Here is a 24,904-nt window from a genome sequence, read left to right on the forward strand (position 1 = left end):
AGGACTTCAGGGCAGAGAGAGAACTCTGGGAAGAGAAAGGTGGAGTCTCAAGGAGATTTGGGGGAAGCAATGACATGTAGAAGATGAGGTAAGGTGGCAGCATGCAACTTAATAGAAATGGATTGATTTAAGTTAGAAGAGCTAGTTAGAAACAAGCCTAAGCCATCAGCTGAGCTTTCATAATTAATAATAAGTCTCCGTGTGGTTATTTGGGAGCTGGCTGGTGAGACAGAGAAAGACTTGCTACAATTTGTTTCCTTTTTTGTTTTTTTGAGAGAGGGTTTCTCTGTGTAGCTCTGGCTTTTCTGGAACTCACTCTACAGGCCAGGCAGGCCTTGAACTCAGAGATCCACCTGCCTCTGCCACCCACGTGCTGGAATTAAAGGCATGTGTCACTGCTGCCCAGCTCATTGTTCTTTTCTACCTGTTTTTCAGGACAGGATCTTCCTATGTAGGTCTGGCTGTCCTGGACCTCACTACATAGACTAGGCTGGCCTTGAACTTACATAGACCAACCTGCTTCTGCCTCCTGAGTGTTGGGACTAAAGGTGTGCACCACTGCCCTCCTTCATTTTTCTGACTGAAGGACGATCTGCTTCTGTGGATGTTGGTGTCCTCTTTCTTTCACATTGCTTCAGTCAATCTCCATCTAACAGGAACCTTGTTTGTGACACTAGTCCTGGGAAGATGTGAACAAATGTCTGTCCATCCCAGGGAGGGAACTAACAACAGCAGGGCTTGGTGATTGAACTCTCCCTTGGAACTGTAAGTCAGAATAAACCCTTCCTTCTGTAAGCAGTTCTTGGTCATGGTGTTTATCACAGCAACAAAAAGTAACTAATGCATTCTCCTTTCCCATTTGGCTATGCTCATTAAAACCACACTTGGCGGGGCTGGAGAGATGGCTCAGAGGTTAAGAGCACTGGCTGTTCTTCCCGAGGTCCTGAGTTCAATTCCCAGCAACCACATGGTGGCTCACAACCATCCATTATGAGATCTGGTGCCCTCTTATGGTGTGCAGATATACATGGAAGCAGAATGTTGTATACATAATAAATAAATAAAATCTTTAAAAAAAAACCCAACCCCCCCACTTGGCTCTCTATAACCAATTTGCTGAAACTTATTCATCTTTAAAGTCTCATATAACACACCTTATAGTTCATTATAGAATTATCTCAACAATGAATCCAGCATCCCTGAGATTTGTTTGTTTGTTTGAGTATGACTTCTGATGCCATGACAAAATGTCCAGGACTTGGTATTTATGAGAAAAGAGGCTTTTCCAGATAGTAGTTTTAGAATTTGGAAGCAATCCCATGGTATGACAGGCAGCAAGAGGCTTTGGGGACCACGTTTACTCTTCTTATTACTTTCTCTTGGCAGAACAAATTCACTTTTCAAAGACAAAATTTCTTTCCAAGGGCAATGACTTCAAGGACCTAATCCTGTTCCATGAGGCTCCACATCTCCTTGGTTTACTATCTCAAAATCAGCAGTTTTTGGGGTAGGAGTGCTGGAGAGATGGTTCAGCAATTAAGAACACTTCCTGCTCTTGCAGATGACCTGGGTTGGTTCCCAGCATCCATGTCAGTTAGCTTCCAACTGTCCATAACTCTGTCTTCAGGGGTATTAGGCCATCTTTTGTGGGCACCTGCATATATGGTGCACACACTCAGACAGACATACATGCACACAAATAAAAGTAAAACCAGGGGAGGATAACAGTTTGAAGACATGAAATTTCTGGAGAAACACCGAAACCCTGTCCAAATCATGGCAATTGTTCTGCAGGTTTGATACCCTACCCGCCCCATCTTAAAAGTGAAAGACCCCGCCCCCTGGCTGGTTCTCTCTCGGTGACACTCCCGTACGCGCGCGCACCCACACGCCTGGCGGTTGGCTCCCTCCCAAGCCGGTTCACCCAGGCGAGGCCGAGACCCAGGCCCGCCCGCCTGGCGCCGCGCCCCGGGGCTGGGGCCGAGCGGGGAGAGGACGCCCCCCGCCCCCGCGCCCCCCGCCCGATGGGGAACCTCCGTCCCAAGGTCAGCCATCTGGACGCGGAGGGGGGAATTGGGTCTGTTGTACCAGGTGCAGACCTTGAGAATATACTGACCTAAAATAACTCTGTACCTCATTAAATTGTCCAATAGAATCCCTGTAACTATGCTTTTCGCTTCTGCACGGTGCTTTTAGCTATATAAGGACCCCTCTCCCTTGGCTCGGGGCTTAGCCTAACAAAAGCTAAGTCCCCGGGTACCAGCGCTACTAATAAAGCCTCTTGCTTTTGCATCCAAAGTTCGTGGTTTCGCTGATTCCTGGGTGCGGGTCTCCTTCTACGAAAGTACCTCTTCTGAGGTCTTTCAAAAGCAAAATCCTTTTGATATTTGAAGTACTGAAAATAAGTAGCTGTTGAACACTCTGCCCTGCTAAGATCAACTGTACAGCACTCTCCATGGCTTAGAAAACATCGCAGAAGATGGGATAAAAAGCATGAAAGAGCTAAGGAATGGGAGGTGTGCCATGAAATGCAGGCTTCTGGACATGACATGGCCGTTGCACTCATGAACTCCCAGAATTCATAAATACACAGCACAAGACGTGCACAAGACTAGCGTCCTCAACAGAGGAGCCCTTGGTAGTTGATAGCCTCTTGAGTCTCTGAGGAGCTATAGCTTTCTGCATTAACCCCCTGGCAGAGGGGGTTAATATTCTTCAATGGTATAGCTATCAGTAAGTTGCTCATGCTCCAGTAAATAACCATCCCTGTCCTATGCTTATGCAAGCAAACCTAATTAAACTGAGTGGTCACAAAACTGCAAAACAAAGACATGACATGAATATAGGAGGGGTACTTGGTAGTGGGAAGAGAATAAGGGAGGGTAATGGAGGGTGAAATAATGGATATACATGAATAAAATTATCAAAGGATAATAAAAAACAAATAAATAGTCTTGGTGCACTATTAACAGTCTTGGTAGTGTACACCTTTAATCCCAGCACTCAGAAGGCAGGAGCAGCAGATCTCTCTAAAGTTGAGACTAGCCAGATTCACATAGTGAGTTCTAGGCCAGCTATGGCTACACAACCAGAAGCTTTCTCAATGAATGAATGAAAGCATTTATGAATCAAATTTCTGGTCTTAAGATCTACCTGAGTGTACCTCCCTTCTATTTCTCTACTGTTGGGCTAGGCTGGCCTCCAACTCATTATATGGCTGAAGATGACCCCCTGAACTTCTCATCCTCCAGCTTCTACCTCCCAAATGCTATGATTATAGGTACATGCCACCACAAACAGGTTTTGTGGTACTGGGCATCAAACACATGGCTTCCTGTGTCCTAGGCAAGCCTTCTACCGACTGAGCTACATCTCCAGTCCTGCATCTCACAACTCTTAGACCCACTCTTAGGAGAAAAGGTGCACACAGTCAGCTGAGGTCTAAGCCTTCTGCATGAGAAACAGAGTTTCTGGGCCTGGGATTCAATGTTGTTTTTTCCCCAGTAGCTCAAGAGCCATTATCAAGGAATGTCCTTGTCCACAGGCCAACCAGGGAAGAGCAGCAGCAGCAGGGTACCATGGCAGAGTGTGTCCCCACAGTCAGAGTGGGGAGTTGTGGCTACAGTTGTTGAGTGGATGCTGGCTGAGCACTGTCTAATGAGTGGTGGAGATTCTCTATAAGTATACAGTGGTGGGGAGGAATCAGGTAGATGAAGAAGAGAGGGTATGGTTGGGGGACTGGACTCTGAATGCTGTGGTCAGGAAATGTCCTTTGAAGAGAGAGTGTTAACAGAGGCTGGGATGAATAGTATGAGTGATTGTGGGTAAAGGAACATGACAATCTGAGGTGTGGTGGTCCCGAGTGTTCAAGGAATCAGATACACAGAGAATTCTGTTTATTATTGCCGCTCCTGGTGATGAAAAACAGCAAGGCAGCAGTTAGCAGAGTCTGACTATTGAGCACTGAGCTCTAGATCACAGAGTTGAAATGAGGATACTAGGGGGAAAAGATTTCAAACACACACACACACAAACACACACGCTCAATCAACAGTGAGTAACTGAGTATTCTCCCCAACCACGCCCTATTTATTGAGGTAGGATTCTTTCTCTCTCTCTCTCTCTCTCTCTCTCTCTCTCTCTCTCTCTCTCTCTCTCTCTCAAGAAAGGGGCTTTCTGTGTAACAGTTCTAGCTGTCCTGGAACTTGCTTTGTAGAAGAGGCTGGCCTCGAACTCACAGAGATCTGCCTGCCTCTATCTCCCGAATGCTGGGATTAAAGGCGTGCGCCGACACCGCCACCACTACCCAGCAAGAAGCTAGGATTCTTGAGAACCTGGAGCTCAACAATTCTGGCTAGTCTAGCTAGCCACCTCTCCAGGGCAATAGTCTCTGCCTCCCGAGATCTGGGATTACAGGTAGCTACTACTAGACCTTTTATGAGGGTTCTGGGGGATTTGAACTCTAGTCTTCATACTTGGGCAGCAGCCACTTTATCCATTGAGTTATCCTCCCAGCCCATGCTGGATTTTTTGTGCATTCTGGGGACTGAGCTCGGGTCTTCCAGCTTGGCAGCAGGAGCACATACTTGTTTTCCTGCTCTCTTCTTCTGATGCTCTTTGGAACTTGGGAGGCGATGATATAGATGTTTCATTCAGGGCTGAGAAGCCAACAACAATCATTTATTCTCAGTACTCTGAGCAATTATGTGTCTCTGTATTAACTAACATCACATACTATGAAACAAATTAATATATATATATTTTTTTTCTTGTGAGACAGGGTCTCTCTATGCAGTCCTGGCTGGCCTTGAACTCACAGAGATGAGCCTGCCTTTGCCTCCTGAGATTAACTGCACATTTATTTAACTGAGGGGAATAAATGATAAAAATCTGAAAAACAAAGGTTAAAATCAGTATCGGCCAGCACCTTTGGGCGATACCTTGGAGCTCAGCCACGTGGACCAGGCTTTCCCCAGGACCTTAAAGATAGGAGGCCGTCTGGACTGCTCACCCGATCGACCCAGAGAGGGGCGGGGCCGGAAGGAGGGGCGAGGTTTCGGCCGGCAACTTGGGGGCCTCTGGACGCTCTGGCAAACACCAGTCTGCACTCGATAGCCGGAAGTTGTCTTGCCTTCGCCTCTAGGAAGCGGAAGTGCAGGGGTGGCTGGCAACTGGGTTACTGCTTTGAGAAACCGGCTTGTGAGCCGCGGCGGGAAAGGCGCGTGTCGGTTTCTCACTGGCGCAGCCTCCACCGCGGTCGTCGCTGTCCCGCCCTGCCCGGGCGTCGTTGCTAGCACCGGAGTGGACGAAGCGCGGCCCGGGCATGGGCAGCCGGGGGGATGCGAACGCCGCGGGTGCCTCGGCTGCGCGTTGGGTGACAGGTACCTCTGGTGGCGTGGGGAGGCCTCGGAAACCGGAGAGGGGCCAGAGAGGGAGGCGACCGTGAGTCGGAGTCACCTTGGGCTTCCTCGTCTATGCCGACGCGGTTTCTCCTCCAGTGTTCTCCTCTTTGCGAGCGCCTCAAGTTGTCCCCAGCGGTCTTCGCCGTGCGAGTGGCGGCGGGCTCTCTCCAGCGGTCCTGGCTGGGTTTGAAGTGTAGGAGGAGGAGGAAGTGCCCCCAGGAATTTAGACCAAGCCTGACCCTAAGTAGCTTGAGCACCAGCACTTGGCAACGAGTTGGTGTTTTTATAGGTTTCTGTTTCCCCTAAATGAAATCGGGTGATGCACCTTGGTTGTCGTTTTCTGTGAGTGATAAAAATCTCTTGGAATGAAATTGGACGATCCACTTCACTTGTAGCCTGTGACCTGCCAGCAGAAGACATGCATGCATCTCCAATACATTACGGACCTGAGCTCTACCCGTGGCTTGGCTTGGCGGAACTCGCTCTTGTTCTGCGTTTGTTGCCAGGTTGGAGAAGGAGCGTGATTTGCTTGTCCTGAGACTTGGGATCTCACCCTTACCGTGCCTTGGAAACATCTGTGCACTTACAAGCCTATTTTAGTATAAAGTTCTTTCTTCCCTAGAAATGTCCTGTACATTGGCAAAAGCATGAAGACATATTTTTATTTGTTTGCTCCCCTTCCCCGCTTTGGAGATAAGGATCTCACTTAACCCTGACTAGCCAGGGGACTAGAGGCCTGGCCAGCCAGCACCGGGCTTGCTAGAAGACATTTTAAAGAGCTATTTAACTGTACCAAACTGGAACAGATTGTAGCCTTTCCACTTGGCTTGTTTTGCTCTTGGTAAACTTAGCTGAAACTTTCCTATTTTAAATTAAAATATTTATTTATGTAGTTTTTGTTCTGTGTGTGCAGGGCAACTTTGTGGAGCTGGTTCTCCCCCCACCTCTGTGTGGGTTTCAGGGATCAAACTTGGGTCACCAGGCTTGCATGACAAGAGCCTTAACCCACTGAGAGCCATCGTGCTAGAATGAGAGAGACAGACAGACAGACAGACAGACAGACAGACAGACAGAGAGTTAGAATTGGGGGGGGGAGAGAGAGACAGAGAGGAAGAGAGAGAGAGAGAGAGAGAGAGAGAGAGAGAGAGAGAGAGAGAGAGAGAGAGTTGGTGTGTGTGTATGTTATGGTGTGCAGGTGGAGATCAGAGGACATTGTGAGTCTGGGGATTGAATTCAGGTCATCAAGCTTGGATAGCAAGTGCCTTTATCCATTGAACCATCTCCCTGGCCTAATACTTATTCGAGGACGTAAACAACACTTTGAATAGTAGCAGGGTATCTTAGTGAACATTTAACTACAAGGGAATGGAACTATGGACACATTTCTGTTGGAACTTCTTTGCAGGGATCTAATCATTTTCGTTCAGATGGCTAGTAACTACTTGGAGTTGAAAGCAAATTTATGTGATCCACAGTGAACGATTACTGTATAAATTAGGCATAATTTCTTCTCACTTAGCTTGGATGTGTCCTCTTATTTTTCCTTGCTACTATTGAACATGCTGAAGTTCAGTCTGTAGACTTGGAGGTTTTTTTTTTTTTACTTTTTTCTTTTTAAGAGTTTATTAACTCTTCTTTAGTTTAAAAATGATGAAGTATTTAGGTCTGTGGTGGTGCACTCCTGTAGTTCCAGCACTTGGAAGGGTAGTAGAGGTAGTAGGATTTGGAATTCAAGGTCATCCTCAGCTACATAGCAAGTTAGAGGCCAGCATGGGTCATAACAAGAACCTGTCTTGAAAGAGAAAGAAGGAATTTGGTGATAACTTAAGAATGAATCACCATGCCTGTTCTGCTTTCCAGAAAGTGAAAATATTGACATGCACACCTATTACTTACAGTTTTTATATTTTGTTGTGGGTCAGTGAGCAAGCTTTAGTTTAAATGCTCTGGGAGCTCACAGATGGTTGATAGTAGATTCGGGCCTGGAACTGGTTAGAATGCTTGCTGTTTACCCATCATGCTGCCAGCGTTGCTCCTTGCATTGTTGCTCCTTCCGTTGCTGCCACTCGAAATATTCATCTTTACAAGCAGCACATAAGGACCATGGGTCCAGAATGGCAGTGGAACTTACAAAGTGATAGCATCTTCAAACAAAAGAGTACTTCAGTGAAGTTCTTACCTGTTTGTTTCTCTGGACAAATCTCTCTGGTATCACTTTGGAGGTCAAGTGTGGGATCAGGTTGGCAAAGCTACTCTTTAATGTGTAGCTTTCATCTTGTTCCCATTTCCAGTGGTGCTGTGTTTCTCAAGGATATATACTTTCTCTGAAAAAATATTGCAAGCTAGGGCAGGAGAGATGATGGCAGCAGTTAAGATTATTTACTTTTCTAGCAGGGGACCTGAGTTCTACTCTCTGCACTCACAACAGACAGCTTACAACCCCCTGTAACTGTGGTTCCAGGAGATCCAATGTTCTCTGGTCTACTTGGGCACCTGTACACATATGGTATACATTAAATTCACAAATCTTTAAAATATATTAAAATATTGCAAGAATACCTCTGGGTATGTAGCCTCTCAGTTTTTTGTTTGTTTGTTTGTTTTTGTTTTTTGTTTTTCGAGACAGGGTTTCTCTATGACTTTGGGGGCTGTCCTGGAACTTGCTCTTGTAGACCAGGCTGGTCTCAAACTCACAGAGATCTGAGTGCCTCAGCCTCCCGAGTGCTGGGATTAAAGGCATGCCCCACCACCCCCTGACTAGCCTCTTACTTTTATCCTTCTTATAATCTTGTCTTTTTACCATTTTGCTTTTTCTTGGTGTGTTTGGGAGGTGTATTTACTGGGTATGTGGAGGCCTGAGGTCACTGATGAGACTTTTCTTCGAAGAGGTGGGCTGGAGAGATGGCTCAGTGGTTAGGAGCACTGGTTGCTCTTCCAGAAGACCCATCTTTGATTTCCAGCACTCACATGGTGACTTATAACCGTCTACAGCCAGTTCTGGGGGTCTGACACCCTCTTCTGGCCTCCTCAGGCACCAGGCACAAATGATAACACATATAGACAGGCAGATAAAACACCAGTGCATCTAAAAAAATAAAAATATTCTTAGAAATAAAAATGAACACATCTATAAAAAAGTCTTCATTAGTTACTCTATTGAATTACCTTGTTTGTTTTTAAGACAGGGTTTTATCATGTAGCCCTGGCTGTCCTGGAACTCACTCTGTAGATCAGTGTGGGCTTGAACTCACAGAGATCCACCTGCTTCTGCCTCCCAAACACTAGGATTAAAGGCTTAGGCTTTCACCACCACCACCTGGCTCCTGGCCTGGCTTTTCCTTTTCCTTTTGTGGCACTGTTTTGGAATGGGAATCATGCTGTGCTAGTCAAGTGTTCTGCCACTGAGCCACAGTTCTAAGGATGCTGGCCTCTATATAGCTTGGGGTAGGGGGTGTGTGTTTGATTAAGGAAGTTCTGTTGGTAGGTTTCTAGCATGAAAACTGAGGTCAATAAAGAACTGAAGAGGTTTTCTGCAGTGGTCTGGATGCCGTCTCTGAGAATGTCAGTTTGCTTGGAGAGCTGGTGTGAGCCAGAGGCTCTATGCTGCTTCCTAAGAAGCTGGATTTCCTACTTTGTAGATGGGAGAGCCTGGCATGAGACACTACTGGAGTCTTTGCCATTGCAGACCCAGTCTTTGAGTTCGTTACATTTGAAACTCACTACATTATTCCCGAGAGCTAAGAAAATGAAGAGCCGTAAAGTGGGTGGCTTCTGATGGCAGATTCATTGTCTTCCAGTATTTAGGCTACAAGTCCTCAGTTGAGGTGTGACAGCACCCTATTCCCTCTGAAATAATAAGGTGGGGGGACTTTAGCTTGCCTATTTCCGTCTCTAGTAGCATTAGACCCCTTGACTTGCAGTATAGTTTCAGTGTTTACTTCTTTCTTCACTGGTACTCTCTCTGGGTCTGTCCACCCCTCTCCCTTTCTTAACACAAGTGGTACTGGGTTATTGTACTAATGACTACTCTAATGACCAAAATTTTACCACCTCGTAAAGAGTGTCTCCAAGTCATTCTGAGATAGAGAGGTTATGACTGTAACATACTCCCCCACTCCCTAACCCCCACCCCCGCTTTTTTTGTAGATTAGGATTCAGCCTATAGCACTACTAGTCATTCGTATCTCATCTGTCTTAGCTTTCTTTACCCTCATACTTTGTCAAGTTGCATACAGCCTGCTGTGTGATCTCTGTGTGGTATCACTCTTCAGGAAGGGGAGTGGTACCCCTGTAGGAAAGATTGTAGCCAGCTTTAGCTCTTTGGCTTTCCTTGTCCCAGGTACTCAGCACTGTCTTTTGGGACATCAAAAGTGCTGTTTGTTGAGAAGCATTTTGTTTCTGTACCTTTACTGTTACTTTGTGTCCTTAAGTATTAATGTTCTCTTGTGCTTCCTTGTGAAATTTTAACATTACCTTCTCTTCTTTTTCCCTTTGTAGGGTTTTGTTACAACATGGGACTTCTGATTGTGCTGGCTTCACTGTGCCTGTTTTCTTTGGTAGAGGCCAACTCAAAAGCCATTACAACCTCTCTTACCACAAAGTGGTTTTCTGCTCCACTGCTATTGGAAGCCAGGTGAGGAGATATTCTCTTCTGTATAATGGAATATTACAAACTTAGTGTCTGGTAGTAAATGAATACTCAGTATTGAGCTTACACTTTTCATTTGCACGTGTTAAGTGTCCCTTACGATACCCACAGTGCTCTGTACAGTGTAAGGACTCTGAGGATGCAGACTCTGTCTGCCAGCTGCACAGGACTGATCCATAGGCAGGTTTAGGAACATTGCTTATAAGAACAATACCCTAGGATAAGAGAATGGGGGACGTGGAGGAGGAAGGAGCTGAAGAAGCCACAGGTCTACTTTGTTTTAAGCTGGTCCGCTTCTGTTCTTCATTGCAGTCTCCCAAATCTGGGTACTACCTTAAATTTGGAGGTGATTATTATTATTACTTACTTACTTTTGTAGTAAGTCAGATCTTACTAATTTGTATCAATATATATACACACATTTAAAGTTTTGTTGTTGTTGTTTTTTTTTTTAACCAACCACATAGTATTCCTTTGTGTAACTATATTGGTCCTTGGCATGACATAAACTGATAGGGTGAGGAGCACATGCTTGTAATCCCAGCATTTGAGAGGTTGAGGCAGGAGGATCAGGAGTTCAGGGTCATCCTTTGAAATATAGTGAATTCAAAATCAGCCTGGGATACATGCAACAATGATAAAAAAAGAGTTATCTTAAAGCTGGGAATGGGCAAGTTGTCCAGACACTATCTGAAAATGTCATCATCCAGCAGCAATAGCCATAAAAGAGGGGGAGTATAACTTAGTGGGTAGAATGCTTGCGTGCCTGTCAGTTGTGAGCCCTAGGTTCGATCCTCAATGCTGCCCCCACCTCCAGTAAATGGAGGGGTTAAGGTAGGAGAACTGTATGTTTGAGGCTGGACTGGGCTACATAGTGATTCTCTGTCAGATAAGCAATCATTAAGACTTAAAGCAATAGTTAAGACTTAAATTGATAAAATATGCAATAAATGACTTTTAAATAATCCTTGGTTTTTTTTTTTGTTTTTTTTGTTTTTGTTTTTGTTTTGTTTTAAAGACAGGGTCTCATGTATCACAAACTTGCCTCAAACTTACTATGTAGCCAAGGATGATCTTGAACTTCTGATCTTGCTGCCACCTACTCAGTGTTGGGATTATAGTCATGTGATCTCATGCCTGGTTTATGTGATATTGGGGATAGTGGACCCAGGATTTCCTGCATGCTAGACAAGCACTCCAACATTCGAGCTGCTTCTCTAACCCCTAAAAGATTTTTTTATGGTACATACCATGGAGTTGAGAAACCATGTCTAATACTATCAGCTCCAATTCCTCAATTTTTGGCCAGTTTCTTTCATCATCATTGAGTATTTAGGCTATGATGTTTCTGTCATCAATTTCCTCATCATGAACATCTCCCATTTCATGGTGTCTCTGGCAATTTGCCATTTGAGTTGTTACTTTTAGGCCTTTTCTCCAGTAGGTGTTTGCAAACAGGTAGTCAAGGTAATGGGCCTTGCAGGCAACTCCAAAAGAAGCCTTGTGTATTTGTATTTGTATCATTCTGCAGTTACCTTTAGAGCAGTGGTTCTCATCCTGTGGGTCGAGTGACCCTTTCACATTGGAAAACAGATATTTACGAAAACAGATATTTATGTAAACAGATATTTACATTACGATTCGTAACAGTAACAAAATTGTAACAGTGAAAATAATTTTATAGCTGGGGTCACCACAAAATGAGGAACACCAGAAAAGGGTTACAGCATCAGAAATGTTGAGAACCACTGCTCTAGAGCTAGCTGAGACCACCAATCTTCCTCCTGTCTGCGATGATCAACACTCTCTGGATGAGGGTGAAGAGCTCTATGTACCAGGGCATGTAGCTGCTGTTACAGACCTTGTTTTCCTATCATCTAGCCCTGAGGGACTAAAAACATTCCTGTGTATATTTTTAGATTGTGCCTGATGATTATGAAGGGATTTTTAGCTCTGTGATTGCTCATGAAGTGATACATATTTAACTGAAGTAAAACTCTTGATGTTTTGAACAGCTGTAGTTACTAATAGAAATAGATATTAAAGCTGGGTGGTGGTGCATGCCTTTAATCCCAGCACTTTCGGGAGGCAGAGAGGCAGGAGGATCTCTGAGTTTGAGGCCAGCAGCTCTGGTCTACAGAGCGAGTTCCAGGACAGGTACCAAAGGTATAAAGAGAGACCCTGTCTCAAAAAAAAAAAAAACAAAACAAACAAAAAGGAAATAGATATTAAAATATCCAAGGGATATAGAATGATAGAGCTATAAATCAGATCACTTGAATTTATATTGACTACTAGACTAAGGAAACAGGATTACCACCAGATTTACAGATTCTTGGAGAAAAATCAGGTTGCTTGTAGGAATGTATACACACACACACACACACACACACACACACACACACACACACAGAGTCTTGCTATGTAGAGACTAAGCTAACCTCAGACTTGTCATCCTCTTGCCTCTGCTTCCCAGTAATAATTATTGGGATTATAGGCATGAGCCACCAAGCCCAGCTAGTTTCCTTTGTATTTTATTTAGCAAGCTCATAGCTTCCTTATTTGGCAAGTGGTTGTCATGGAGGGTGGCTGTGAGGCACTTGAGTGAGTATGCTAAGTGCATCGTCAGAGAACAGACCCCTTAAGTATTCCTTCCTTACTCGTCCAGTCCTGCCTGTGTAAGACTTAGCTCATCTCCACAGTAACAATGGAAATGTAGAATACGGTTGCCATGTTTGTACTATCTAGTATACATTTAGGTGGTTTTAAGGTTTTGGCTTTTTTCTTTGCTTTCTGTAGATGAAGAACTTTGTATTATGACGTTTTAAAAGTATTTATCAATAAAGAAATGGTATGTGTTCTTCTGTACACATGACCTGTTTTAACAATGATTGGGGCTGTATGTAGCTCTGTAAGTAGGTGCTTCTCTATGATGTTGGAGGCCCTAAGTTTTATACACCCAGCATCAAAGAGCAGAAAAACCAGTGTGAGTGCAGTAACTAGTACCAACCTCTTCCCCAACAAACTATATTTATTTTATAGCAAATCCACAGATACTTTTACTCACTGGCATAGGAATTCAAAGCTAAGAAGCATAACAGAGCAGCTAAACAGCAAAGTTAATTATGTTACACAAAAGATAGCATCATTCCTTATAATGTCTTCTGTTATTCTCTTTTCTGCTGGATTATTTCAGTGGATTTAGTTGTTTTCTTAAGATTACTACAATCATAGATTTCTGAAATGGTATAAAAATATGTTTCAAGAAAATTGTTTGATTATATGAAAAGTATATTTAGCCTGAGTGAGTCCTTGTTTTTGTCTACCACTGGTGAGTATGTCATCTTCCCCTTAGTTCGTGAATTGGTGTTCATTTGCATAGTGTGACATCTTAGTACCTGTCTCCTTAGAGTGTAAGCTATTCTAAGATGAATCTAGTGTTTATGTCAGTTTCTGGACAGCCTAGAAAAATAATAAGACTCATGGAGGCACTAAATCTAATACATTAATAATGGTGGGTAATTGTTGAAACCCATTTTTAGAGAAGCTGTGTAGTACCAGGAATTGTTTATTTTCCCGTATTTCTGTGTTTAGCTGTGGAGTAGAGTGAGAGTTATACACCCCAGAGTTGGCAAGTAATGGGCAAGTCTTCCTTTGGCTTAGGTAAGCTGAGATCTAGTTTGCTTTAAGCAGTGAGCGATAACCACCACATTAGCACTTAGCTTCAAGTGATGGTCATCAGTTCACAGGAATCATTCATTCACCTATTAAATGCATTTTATTTCAGGAGCTTTAGACTTGAGTAAAAGAAAATCCAGAAAGACCATTATTTTAGGATAATAGTGTAAATATACAAAAGATGATAGTTCTTAGATTTGATTTTGTTAGACATGTGCTAATTTTAAGCTAAAAAAAGTAGTGACATTGAAAGATTGGTGTTTTAGATATTTAAAGATGTTCCTTTATTCTTCAAGAAAATTTTTAGGGGTCGTGTTTACTGTAGGAGAACCTTAAGCTAAACATGTTTGCCTTTTTGTAAGAAAAATGTGGGCAGAACTATTGCCAGAATGGCCAGTTCCTAACTCTGCTTTCCTTGCTGATGAGTTCTGCTAATGGGTTTCATGAGTCATTTATATATTAGGGCTTCCTTATTATTATAACATTTTTATTGTTCTAGGTTTCTTCAGAAATAGCTATTGAGTGAATGTTACTAAGCTGTTATTAATAGCTAATATGAAACAATAAAGCTTACTTTTCATTAAGAAAATATATTATACATAAAGGTGTATAATATATGTATACATACATATATGTTTGTGTATGTATACATCCAAACTACAGACATTTGGGAATGTAAATCCCCTTTTATTCTCCCTAGTAATATAACCTATGATGGAAGATTTTATTAATTGTCTCATTGCTGATATCTCCCACTTTTCTCCCAGTGAGTTCTTAGCAGAAGACAGTCAAGAGAAATTTTGGAGTTTTGTAGAAGCCAGTCAAAATATTGGATCATCAGATCATCACGGTAAAATTGAAGCAAATATTTGTTTGACTTTGTGGTCTGGGAAAATGTTAGAATAAAATGGTCTCCTTTGTATAGTATATGTAACATGGCAGTTAATAGAAAATACTATTTTCTTTAATGACTAGAGTTGTCATGGTAGGAAGATTGAACCCAGTTATGTGGGAAACCTATGCTATGCAACTGAGCTATTCCCAAACTCCTATTGACTTAGACCAATACATTTTTATTTTCCTTTTCAAGACATGTGGTCTTGCTTTGTGACCAGGCTGAGTACATATTCCTACTGCTTCAGCCTCTTGAATAATTGGGGCTGTTGGTAGACACCACAGTGTGTAGCCATAAATCATTATTTGTGTGTGTGTGTGTGCGCGCACGTGCGTGTGTGCAGTTTGTAGCTTTGACTGCAAATAATCTCTTTTTTCACATTGCTTTTGCTCTATTGTGCTCTTTTGTTAATGTGGTTTGGGACTACTTAGTGGAAGTACATTTTATTTTAGATTATTTAGCATTGACTTTATCTGATTGATTCTGTCTTCCTTTTATTGTGAACTGTTTACACAACTGACCTATTTGTGTTACATGTGGTATTATTAATTTAGTGCCACCTACTATGTTTTCCATTATTGCCTTCTGGCCATTGAATACTTGAATGTCAAGATGTCAAATTAAGATGTATATCGCTCAGTTTTAGTTTATGGATGGTGTGCTTTCTTGAACATTTTCTTAACATAAAAGATGTAATATAGGTTGTAGACATTGCTAGTCCAAGATGCTAATAGAGGAGTATAGTGATGAACTACCCAATGCTGTTCTGGTCTGGGGTGAACCACATACATGAGAGTGGTGCCATAAGATGCCACCCTGTGACCTAGTGTAGTTTATTGATATTAGTGTGTTGCTCTGAATATCCTCCCTTAGTGACATATGACTGTCATTGAGCATTAAGCTTAGACAAGTGTCAGTTCTTACTGGCATAGAAATGTTTGAAAATTATTAAGTTAAATGTAATGGGTTACTTTTAAATATTTGTTAAAATGGCATTTTAATAGTCATTTCAATCTTGTGAGCAAGCATCTATAAGTTTAGTCATGTAAGTTAGAGTGAACTAGAATTGTGTATGACAAATGATTTCACACAGCTGGAGACATGGCTCAGTGGTTAAGAGTGTATATGCTTTTCAGATGACCTGAGTTCAAGTCCCAGCTCCCATATCCAGTAGTTCACAACTGCCTGTAACTCCAGCTTCAAGGGGATCTGATACCTTTGGTTCTGAAGGTGGTCATTTGTAGGTACCAACACACAAACACATAATTAAAAATAATAAAATAAATCTTTTTTATGATTCATGTAATAAATTTATCAATATGGTTTTTAAATAAAACCTCAAGTCTTAACATTTAAAATGTAACTACAATATAAATGATACATATTCTTGGTTAATGTTACAGGGAAGTGATTATAAAACTATGTTAAATATTTTATTATTCATAGTTCTGCCATCTAAAGATTGACATATTAATTTCTGGGACCATTTGAGGTATTTCTTTCTGTTTTCCTTTTCTATATAAGATGATGCTAATGTGACGTGGAACCTTTTATATTCTGCGTTTGAAAAATGTCAACACTGGGACTAGGGAAATAAGTCAGTGGATAAAGCACCTAATGTGCAGGCAGGAGGACCAGCGTGCAGATCCCAGAACCATCTTAGCACTCAGAAGGCGGAGGAGGGGGATCCCTGGATCAAGCTGGCTGGTGGATTAGCTGCAGTTGGCAAGCTCCAGGGTCAGTGAGAGAGCTCGCCTTAACATAATGAGTAGAAAGAGATTGAGGAAGATGCTTGGTATAAATTTTGGGCCTGCACACACATGTAGTCATGCATGTTCATGTCCCCTTGACACGAATGTGTCCATACATATACATGAGCGTATACCACACTTACACATGCCAAAGTTAATATTTTTTCTATTGTAACTTTGACCATGCTGTAGTCAAAGCTAAATAAAAATTTGGGTACTCCTCCTTGTCTGTGTTCCTTGTATTTGTTTGCTTGCTTTTAAAAGCCATTTAGCATTTATTTCATAATGTTTTTTTTTTTTTTTTTTTTTTGACAAAACACTCACACACATATGCACACACATTTATATCACAGTCTTTGGCAAAAATGACCGCTTGCTATGTAACAAGTTTTCTACTTTTGCTTTTTATTTATTAGAGGACTTATTCATGCTAGCACACAGATGTCTTTTCCTTCTAAATAATTTTACCTTGCTTTTTGTTTAAATACTTATCATCAACTTTTCTGATACTATCAGTGTCCTTTAATATCTTGTTGCACTTCTTAGTGTTTTACTCCTTCAGTTATTTGAGTAGAGAGCACGGTCTAGGTTCTAAGGGTATAAAGATATACGTTCTTGCCTCTCTCTGTAGGTGTTCATAGTCAGTAAATAAGTACTTTAGTAAATGACGTGGTAGACAGATATTCTCAGATATGAGCAGGGATGTAACTGGTCCTGGGAAACATAGAGTAGAGATGAAGTCTTCCCTGAACGAGTGACTTCTAAGCTGAATTCTTCCAGGAGTAGGTCGTCCCTGCGAGTAGGAAAGTTCAGGCAAGCGGCATAGTTTAGAAGAAGGAAAGAAGTGTCTATCTGTATTGTCGACCTCCAATAATTTTAGTCACTTGACAGAAAGAAGTTTAAAATGGGAACAGTTGATCATCTGTGTTTGTTTTGCGCTTTATGAACTGTCTGTTCGTTACCTATGGTCATGCAATTGTTCTGGTTAATGTGCTTCTTTGACAGATTCTGAACATTCCTATTACAATGCGATATTGGAAGCCGCGTTTCAGTTTCTGTCACCTTTACAGCAGAATTTGTTGAAATTTTGTCTCTCTCTCCGTTCCTACTCAGCCTCAATTCAAGCCTTCCAGCAGGTAACAAAACATTGTGTCTAAAAGACAGCATTTGGTAGGGGGTGTGACATGGTGATTCAGTTGATTATAATTCTCTTGGGATTGACTTATAGTTACCACTTTCTTTGTGTGACATCTTCTGGGATTTCTGATTTATTTTTCAATAGTGAACAAAACTGATGTTTTTTTTTTTTTTTAAAGATTTTATTTATTTATTATACATGTATACAGTCTTGTTCCTGAATGCCAGCAGAGGGTACCAGATCTCATTCAAGGTGGTTGTGAGCCACCATGTGGTTGCTGGGAATTGAACTTAGGACCTCTGGAAGAACAGCCAGTGCTCTTAACCGCTGAGCCATCTCTCCAGCCCCCAAAACTGATGTTTTTAAAGCTTAAAGTCTTTAAGCCAATGATGTTTCCCTCTGTCCCTGGTTTTGGGGATGGAAAACAGACAGGGTCTTGGATGTGCTAGGCAAATAAATAAATTCTACCACTGAGCCATATCTCCTTACCAATCATAGGTATATACATTTTCATTTTTCTTGCATCGGGGTTGTATTGGGTTTGAACATTATATATTTATTTATTTTGGTTTTTCGAGACAGGGTTTCTCTGTGTAGCCCTAGCTGTCTTGTAACTTGCTCTGTAGACCAGGCTGACCTTGAACTCACAGAGATCTTCTCCCTGCCTCTGCCTTCTGAGACCTGGGATTAAATGGGTGCGCCACCACTGTCTAGCTGGATTTGAACAATTTTAAGGAATGGTTTACACTTATTTCATGTGAGAAATGAAAGTAATGTTGTCACAGGGAAAATGACAGCCGGTTGCTGTTATGCAACACGGTCTGGAAGACGTAATCTTCCTAAACCAGTGAACCTGAATCTGATTACAACCTTTGGATCTAAAAGCAGGAGATACAAGAGACAGGAAGTATCAGGCAACACTGGGGAATGTAGTCCAAAACGTCTAGGATTAGAGAAACATTTTAGTAAAGTTATCTAGGATCTTCTGTGGGTAAATGAAAGGGGAAGAAAGAGACGGGCACAGCAACACCAGGAAGAAAGTTTTCAGAAGATCACTGCAGGGAGCATCATGTGTTTATACCAACCAGACATTTGTATGAAAGAAATGTTAGCTTTAAAACCATCCGGTGTTATAAAGCAAAACAGATACAGAAAACTACTCACAACAGATGAGTCATACGATGGATTACTGTGAAGTGAGCACCACTTGTGACTTTCATCAGGCTAAAAAGTGATTTTTCACTTGCTACCTTTGAAGTCCTCCATGTGCTGTCTCTGTCATGGCCACCTTTTGTCTTCCCAAAGAAGCCATGTTGCCACTTCCTGTCAGAATCATCTCATGTAGTTTTGTTTTTAAGTTGTTTTATTGCCCAAGAATGCATCTGTACCCAATAGAATTTAATTTTGTCCTGTTTTAGAAAATTAGAAAAATTTAAAACTTTGGGAGAGGTTGATCTCTTGATTGTTTTTGTTGTTAGGTTATTTTTTGTAGCACAGGCTACCTTTGAATTCTTGATCTTCCTCTTCTAGCTTCCCAAGTGTTGGGATTATAGGTGTGTATTGCCATCCAAGCTCCTCTTTCTTTTTCTGTTGTATCCTGTGGACTGCGTCATACTTTTCATGCACTCAGTTTTGCTGATCACAATTTATGATGCAGTTTAGCTTATTCCTCTACCTCCTATCCTATAAACAGGTAGCTCGGACTAGAGGCTCAATCAGAATATCATTTCCTTCCTTAGATAAGCCTACAGGTAATGTTCTAGTCACTTACTAGGGGCCTCAAATGTCTGTTTGCTTTTCTTTTTCTCTTTTCCTCCTTTCCTCAGACTCTTCCCTCCTTCATTTCCTTTCTTCTTCTTCCCCCTGTTTCTTTTTAATTCTTAAATTATTTCCATTCTTTAGTTCCTCCCAGATCCTCCAAGTTCCCTGCTCACCCAACTTTATGTTCTCTCTCTCTTTCAAAAGCAAACAAACAGACAAAAAAGGAAAAGCAACCTACCCACTGCACAAAAAAATAGAAAATTAAAACAAACTATAAAAGAGAAATCAGTTATGACAAAATATCAAAACAAAACAAAACGCTGACAAAAGAAACTGGAATTTGTTTTATGTTGGCCCATTATTCCTGGGCATGGGACCTGCCTTGGAGTATGAATGATATAGCTAGTAATATTCCACTGGAGAAAAGTGATTTTCCCTTTCCCAGCAGCTATCAGTTTCAAGTAGATTCTTGGTTAGGGGTGGGACTTTGTGTCTACTTCCACTTCTTAGTGCTGGGATTTTGTCTGAATTTGTACAGGTCTTGTGTATGAGTTAATATGCTTATCAGTCTGGAGGATCCTGTTTCCTTAGTGTTGTCCTCACCTCTGCCTCTTCTATATAGATCCTTGAGGCTTGAGGGGAGGGGTTTGATAAAGACACCCCATTTAGAGCTGAGTGCTCTGAAGTCTCTTTCTCTGCGAATTGTCCAGTTGTGGATCTGGTTGCTAGTTATCATCTGCTGCAAGAAGGAGCTTCTGATGAGGATTGAGGGAGTGATGCCCTGCGCTATGGTTATAGCAATATGCCATGAGAAGTGATTTTATTGCTATGTTTCTTTAGTGAAGTATTAGTGGTATGTTTTCTCCTAGGCCCATGACCTATCTAGTCTCAGGTTCTCGTCACTTTAGCATTGTCTTGTATGGGTTCCGCATCATCAAGTGGGCCTTAAATCCTATCAAAAAGTGATTGTTTATTCCCATAACACTTTTCACTATTACACCAGTATGTTTTGCAGGCAGGTCTTGGATGGAGGTTGCAGGGTGTGTAGCTGGGTGAAACTGATGGTTTATTTTCTCCTCCAGCACCATGAGAACTAGTCAGGAAGGGTGAAGCTCCTAGTTTAATTCCTTCATGTTTGATGACTTAAAAAAATGTGTCTTTAGCAATAGGGCCTTACCATTAGGTCATGGAGAGTGACCAATAACCTTGGTGTGATGTTAGTGGGGTGGTTATAGGACCCCTTTGGCCAACAACTGAACAAGATGTAACCTATTCCTAGCACTGGCGGTTTTACTTGGTGGCATAAGATATCTAGTTGGCATATGTCTCGCTCATTATATGGTGACTTCACTTAAATTTCTTTGATATATGTGTTATGTTAGGAAGCTTCTACAATAGTAGGTTTCCATGTGACTTTACAAAAGACCTTTAGTATTAGTTGTCCCTCCCTGTATTGCCTCCTTTACTCTGCTCTTCCATTCCCCTCCTCATTTAATCCTTCTATTCTAGTTTCCCTTGTATCTCTTTTTAAAAAAATAATTTATTTAACTTTATTTTATATGCATTGGTGTGAAGGTGTCCTATCCCCTGGAACTGGAGTTATTGGCAATTGTGAGCATGTGGGTGCTGGGAATTGAACCTGGATCCTCTTGAAGCGCAGCTAGTGCTCTTAACTGCTGAGAATCTCTCCAGCCCTCCCCTTTATCTCTTTATAACACTATATTCTATTTCTATTTCCTCTTCAGAGATCTGCATCTCCTTGCTGGTTCTATAGTGGTTGCCTAACTTGTGTGGTTATTAGGATTGAAACATACATACCTAAAGCTTGAAAGCCAACATCCACATCAGAGAGAAAACTTGCATTGCTTGTTTGTTTGGGTCTGGGTTGCCTCACTAGGATGCTTGATTGTTTGTAGCCCCATTCATTTACCTGCAAATTTCATAATTTTATTTTTCTTAATGGCTGAATGACATTCCATTGTGCAAGTGTACTACATTTTCATTATTCAGTGATAAGTTGATGGATATCTAGTTTGATTTTAATTTCTGGCTATTATGAATAGAGCAGCAATGAGCATGTATGAGCAAGTATCTTAGTAGAATGTAGTGTCCTTTGGGTATATTCTCAGGGGTGATGTGGTTTGATCTTGAGGTAGTTTTCCAGCTTCCTGATTTTCATAGTGGCTGTACCAAGTTGCACTTCTACAAGTAAAGAACTAGTGTTCCCTTTTATCTGCATTCTCACCAGCATATGCTATCATTTGTTTTATTGATATGGCCATTATGACTAGGGTAAGATGAAATCTCAAGGTAGATTTTACTTGTATTTAATCTGATAACTAAGGATGTTGAATATTTTTAAAGAGTTTCTTGGACAAATGTGTTTCATCTTTTGACAACTGTTTAGTTCCATATCCCTCTTTTTCATTTTTTTTTTTTTTTAAACAGGGCCACATTATGTGGCTCTGGCTTCCTGGAACTTATAGTATAGACCAGCTTGGCCTTGAACTCACAGAAATCCACTTGCCTCTACCTCCTGAGTGCTAGGATTAAAGGTTTGTACCACCTTGCTGGCTTTATACACCATTTTTAAATTGGGTTATTGTTTTCTTGATGTTCAGGTTTTTTTTTAGATCTTTATACAGTCTAGATACTACCCTTTATCAGATATATACTAGACAACTAGATAAAGATTTTTTTCTCATTCTGTAGGCTGCCACTTTGCTCTGATTTGATGGTGTCCCTTATTAGTGTCTTCTTTTCCTTTTTTCTGAAGCAATAGTGAATGGTACTGTTTCTCTTGATTATGGTGGATAATCCATTTGAGGTGTTCTTGAATTCAATTGTAACTTCTTTGTTTTTCGATACAGGGTTTCTCTGTAGCTTTTGGAGCCTGTCCTGGAATTAGCTCTGTAGCCCAGGCTGGCTTTGAACTCACAGAGATCCATCTGCCTCTGCCTTCCCAATGCTGGGATTAAAGGCATTCGAAACTACAGCCTGGCTTTTCCTTAGCTTTTGAGACAGGATGTCTCTTTTAGCCCAGCCTGGCTGCAGTTTGGATGAGAATGACCTTCATATGCTCATATGTTTGAGAATTTGATCACCAGTTGGTAGAAGTGTTTGGGAAGGATTAGGGATTATGGCCTTGTTGGAGGAAGTGTGTTATTGGGAGTGAACTTTGAGGTTTCAAAGGACTCCTACCATTTTCGGTTAGTTCTGTCTACTGCTTGTGAATCAAGATGTGAGCTCTCAGCTGTTTCTGCCATCATGCCTTCTGAAACCATAAGCCTAGTTAAACACTTCCTTTTATAAGTTGCCTTGTTGTGGTATTTCGTCACAGAAATAGAAAAGTAACTAATACATTGGCCTTGAACTTGGTTGGCTGTGTAGGTGCGTTTAAGCTTGAACTCTTTCTGCCTCCTATTCTCTGGTGCCAGATGTACAGGTGTGCCCCATCGTGTTTGCACTTCAGAGCCTTTTCATATTGCGAAGCTGGAACTATATACAGAACTCTACAGAATGTTAATTCTCTTTATTTTCTTTCTTCCCCTATTACCCTAGTAACCAGAATTTTGCTTTCTATTTTGTGTTTTCTATTTTTTCTTTTATTGTAGGTACCTCATGTGAGTGCAGACTTACAGTTTGTCCTTTCTTCTTCTTTTTTTTTTTTTCATGAAGCACAATTATTAATGTTCATCCCTGTGTAGCATGTATTAGGTTTTCACTTTTATTTTCTGCTGAATAATACTTCATTGTATGTGTGTATCACATTTTGTTTATTCATTCTTTCCCTAGCTGACATTTGGGCTGTGTCTACGGTGTGGCTATCAATAGCACTGCTGCAGAGCACTGACATCTGGTTGAACGTCTGCTTTCAGTTCTATTACTTTTGTATATAAGTGGCCACATGGTAATTCTATGTTTAACTTCTTATTGGTAGTGTTGGGGATTGAACCCAGGACTTCACACATACTAAGCAGGTACTCTATGGTTGAACTACATCTATAGGTCCCAGTATTTAATATTTTAATGAAGCACTAAGCTGTTTTGTATAGTGACTGCCCCATTTTTACTTCCCACTAATAATTTACAAGGGTTCTAATTTCTCTGTCTTCCTCAACAGTGTTTTTTTTTATATTGGACCTGATGGGTGAGTTGTGTCATCACATTTTGATTTTTCTATTTCTTTTTTCTTTCTTTCTTTGTTTTTTTTTTTTTTGAGATGAGTTTCTTTTATTGTGATTTTATTGTCTCCATACCAAGAGCAGCTTAGAACTGGATCACCTGGCCCTTTCTCTTCTTATCGCCTCCCAGTTCAAAATGCTTGCATCTCTTAATAGCCAGCATCCTCTTAGATCTGCAGTTGGGCTCAACACACTCAAGCCTCAGCACAATCTTCTTTGTTGTTTTAGTTTTTTTTCGGAAAATAGGCTTAGTCTGCCCACCATAGCCACTCTGTTTCCTGTCATAATGCCGCTTTCCCTGGGCATACAAAGAATCCTTACCCTTATTGTACTGTGTCACTTTATGGGGCTGGTGCTTGTCACATTTCTTGCAGAACGTCCGGCGGGTCTTAGGAACGTTCACCATGTTGGCGGGAGCGATATCGGCACAGAAAGAATGAGCAGTTTTTCTATTTCTTTCCCTTTTCTTTTTCTTTCTTTTTTTAAAACATAGTTTCAGTTATGTAGCTAAAACATCCTAGAACTCTGGATGTCCTGTCTCAGCCACCCAAGTGATGGTATAACATGTCCACCACATGTCTGATTTCTAGTCTTTGTTGCTGTGGTTGTCTGTACTTTCTTTCAGTGGTCATACAAAAGGAATCATTGTCAAATGTAATAGATTTGCTTTTTTCCCTTTAGTATATTAAATATAATCCATTTTCTTTCTTTCTGTTTTTTTTTTCTTTTGTATGGAAACTGAACCTAAGTTGTAGCTCATCCTAGGCAAGTACTCTAGCACTGAGATGTATCCCCACCTTTCTTCATTTTCATTTTTTTGAATGTTAAAAAACAAAAAAAAAAACCCTAAACCCACTTCTTCCTGTGACCCATAATCCCATATTTTCATTTTGAGACAGGGTTTCATTGAGTTGCTCAGGCTAGGCTTGAACTTGTTATCTTCTTGCCACAATCACTCAAGGACCTGGGATCATAGGTCTGGCTAATGAATTTGGGCTGATGCCGATGATTTCTGTGCCTAAAGTAATGTCTCTTGGACGTGGTGCTGGCATATACAGATGCTACTTCTGGTCCTTTTTATTTCTTTGAATAATTCTTAGTATAGTATGTTCTTTGCAGACTTTTGCTCCTGTATATGTGAGTGGGTGTGTGTCTGAGATAGATGTCAAGAATCTTCCTTAATCATACTCATCTTCTGTATCAGTCAAGTTTCTTACTAAACTTGGTGCTGGCCATTTCTGCTGGTCCGATTACCTAGCTTGTTCTGGGGCTCTCCCACACAGGACTTACAGGTGGGCCGCTTTGTCCTCATGGCTTTTTAGGTGGGTTCTGGGAATCTGAACTCTGGCCCTCATACTTTACCCACTGAGCTATTACTCAGCTCTATAGAGATTTGTATTCATTTTGATGTGTGATTGATTAGTTTTCCTTGGTTGACATAGCTCCC

General features: G+C 41.3%; 2 protein-coding genes across 4 annotated transcripts in view; one reads left to right on the forward strand and one right to left on the reverse strand.

Annotated features, from left to right (window-relative positions):
- Positions 1-5,142: 5,142 nt before the first annotated feature.
- The window catches only part of Uggt1 (UDP-glucose glycoprotein glucosyltransferase 1), a 118,162-nt gene continuing 98,400 nt past the window's right edge, over positions 5,143-24,904 (forward strand). Inside the window, exons 1-4 of one of the 3 annotated variants that reach the window (XM_027386884.2) lie at positions 5,143-5,381; positions 9,900-10,035; positions 14,496-14,578; positions 17,380-17,510. In XM_027386884.2, the coding sequence (XP_027242685.1) occupies positions 5,324-5,381; positions 9,900-10,035; positions 14,496-14,578; positions 17,380-17,510 (408 nt within the window). In that variant the 5' untranslated portion in view covers positions 5,143-5,323. Of the gene's footprint in view, positions 5,382-5,499; positions 5,909-9,899; positions 10,036-14,495; positions 14,579-17,379; positions 17,511-24,904 lie in introns of those variants that run through there. The other 2 variants (XM_027386883.2, XM_027386882.2) reach the window with 2 other exon arrangements.
- LOC107979073 (60S ribosomal protein L36a-like) lies at positions 23,497-23,878 on the reverse strand. The gene has a single exon (XM_027386885.1). The coding sequence runs from the start codon at positions 23,861-23,863 to the stop codon at positions 23,543-23,545; it is 321 nt and encodes a 106-aa protein (XP_027242686.1). The 5' UTR covers positions 23,864-23,878; the 3' UTR covers positions 23,497-23,542.

Source organism: Cricetulus griseus (genome assembly GCF_003668045.3).
Source record: "Cricetulus griseus strain 17A/GY chromosome 1 unlocalized genomic scaffold, alternate assembly CriGri-PICRH-1.0 chr1_1, whole genome shotgun sequence".
Lineage (NCBI taxonomy): Eukaryota > Metazoa > Chordata > Mammalia > Rodentia > Cricetidae > Cricetulus > Cricetulus griseus.

Excerpts from the sequence above, each read along its gene's own strand:
- LOC107979073 (XM_027386885.1), bottom strand. The coding sequence starts at position 23,863 with ATGGTGAACGTTCCTAAGACCCGCCGGACGTTCTGCAAGAAATGTGAC.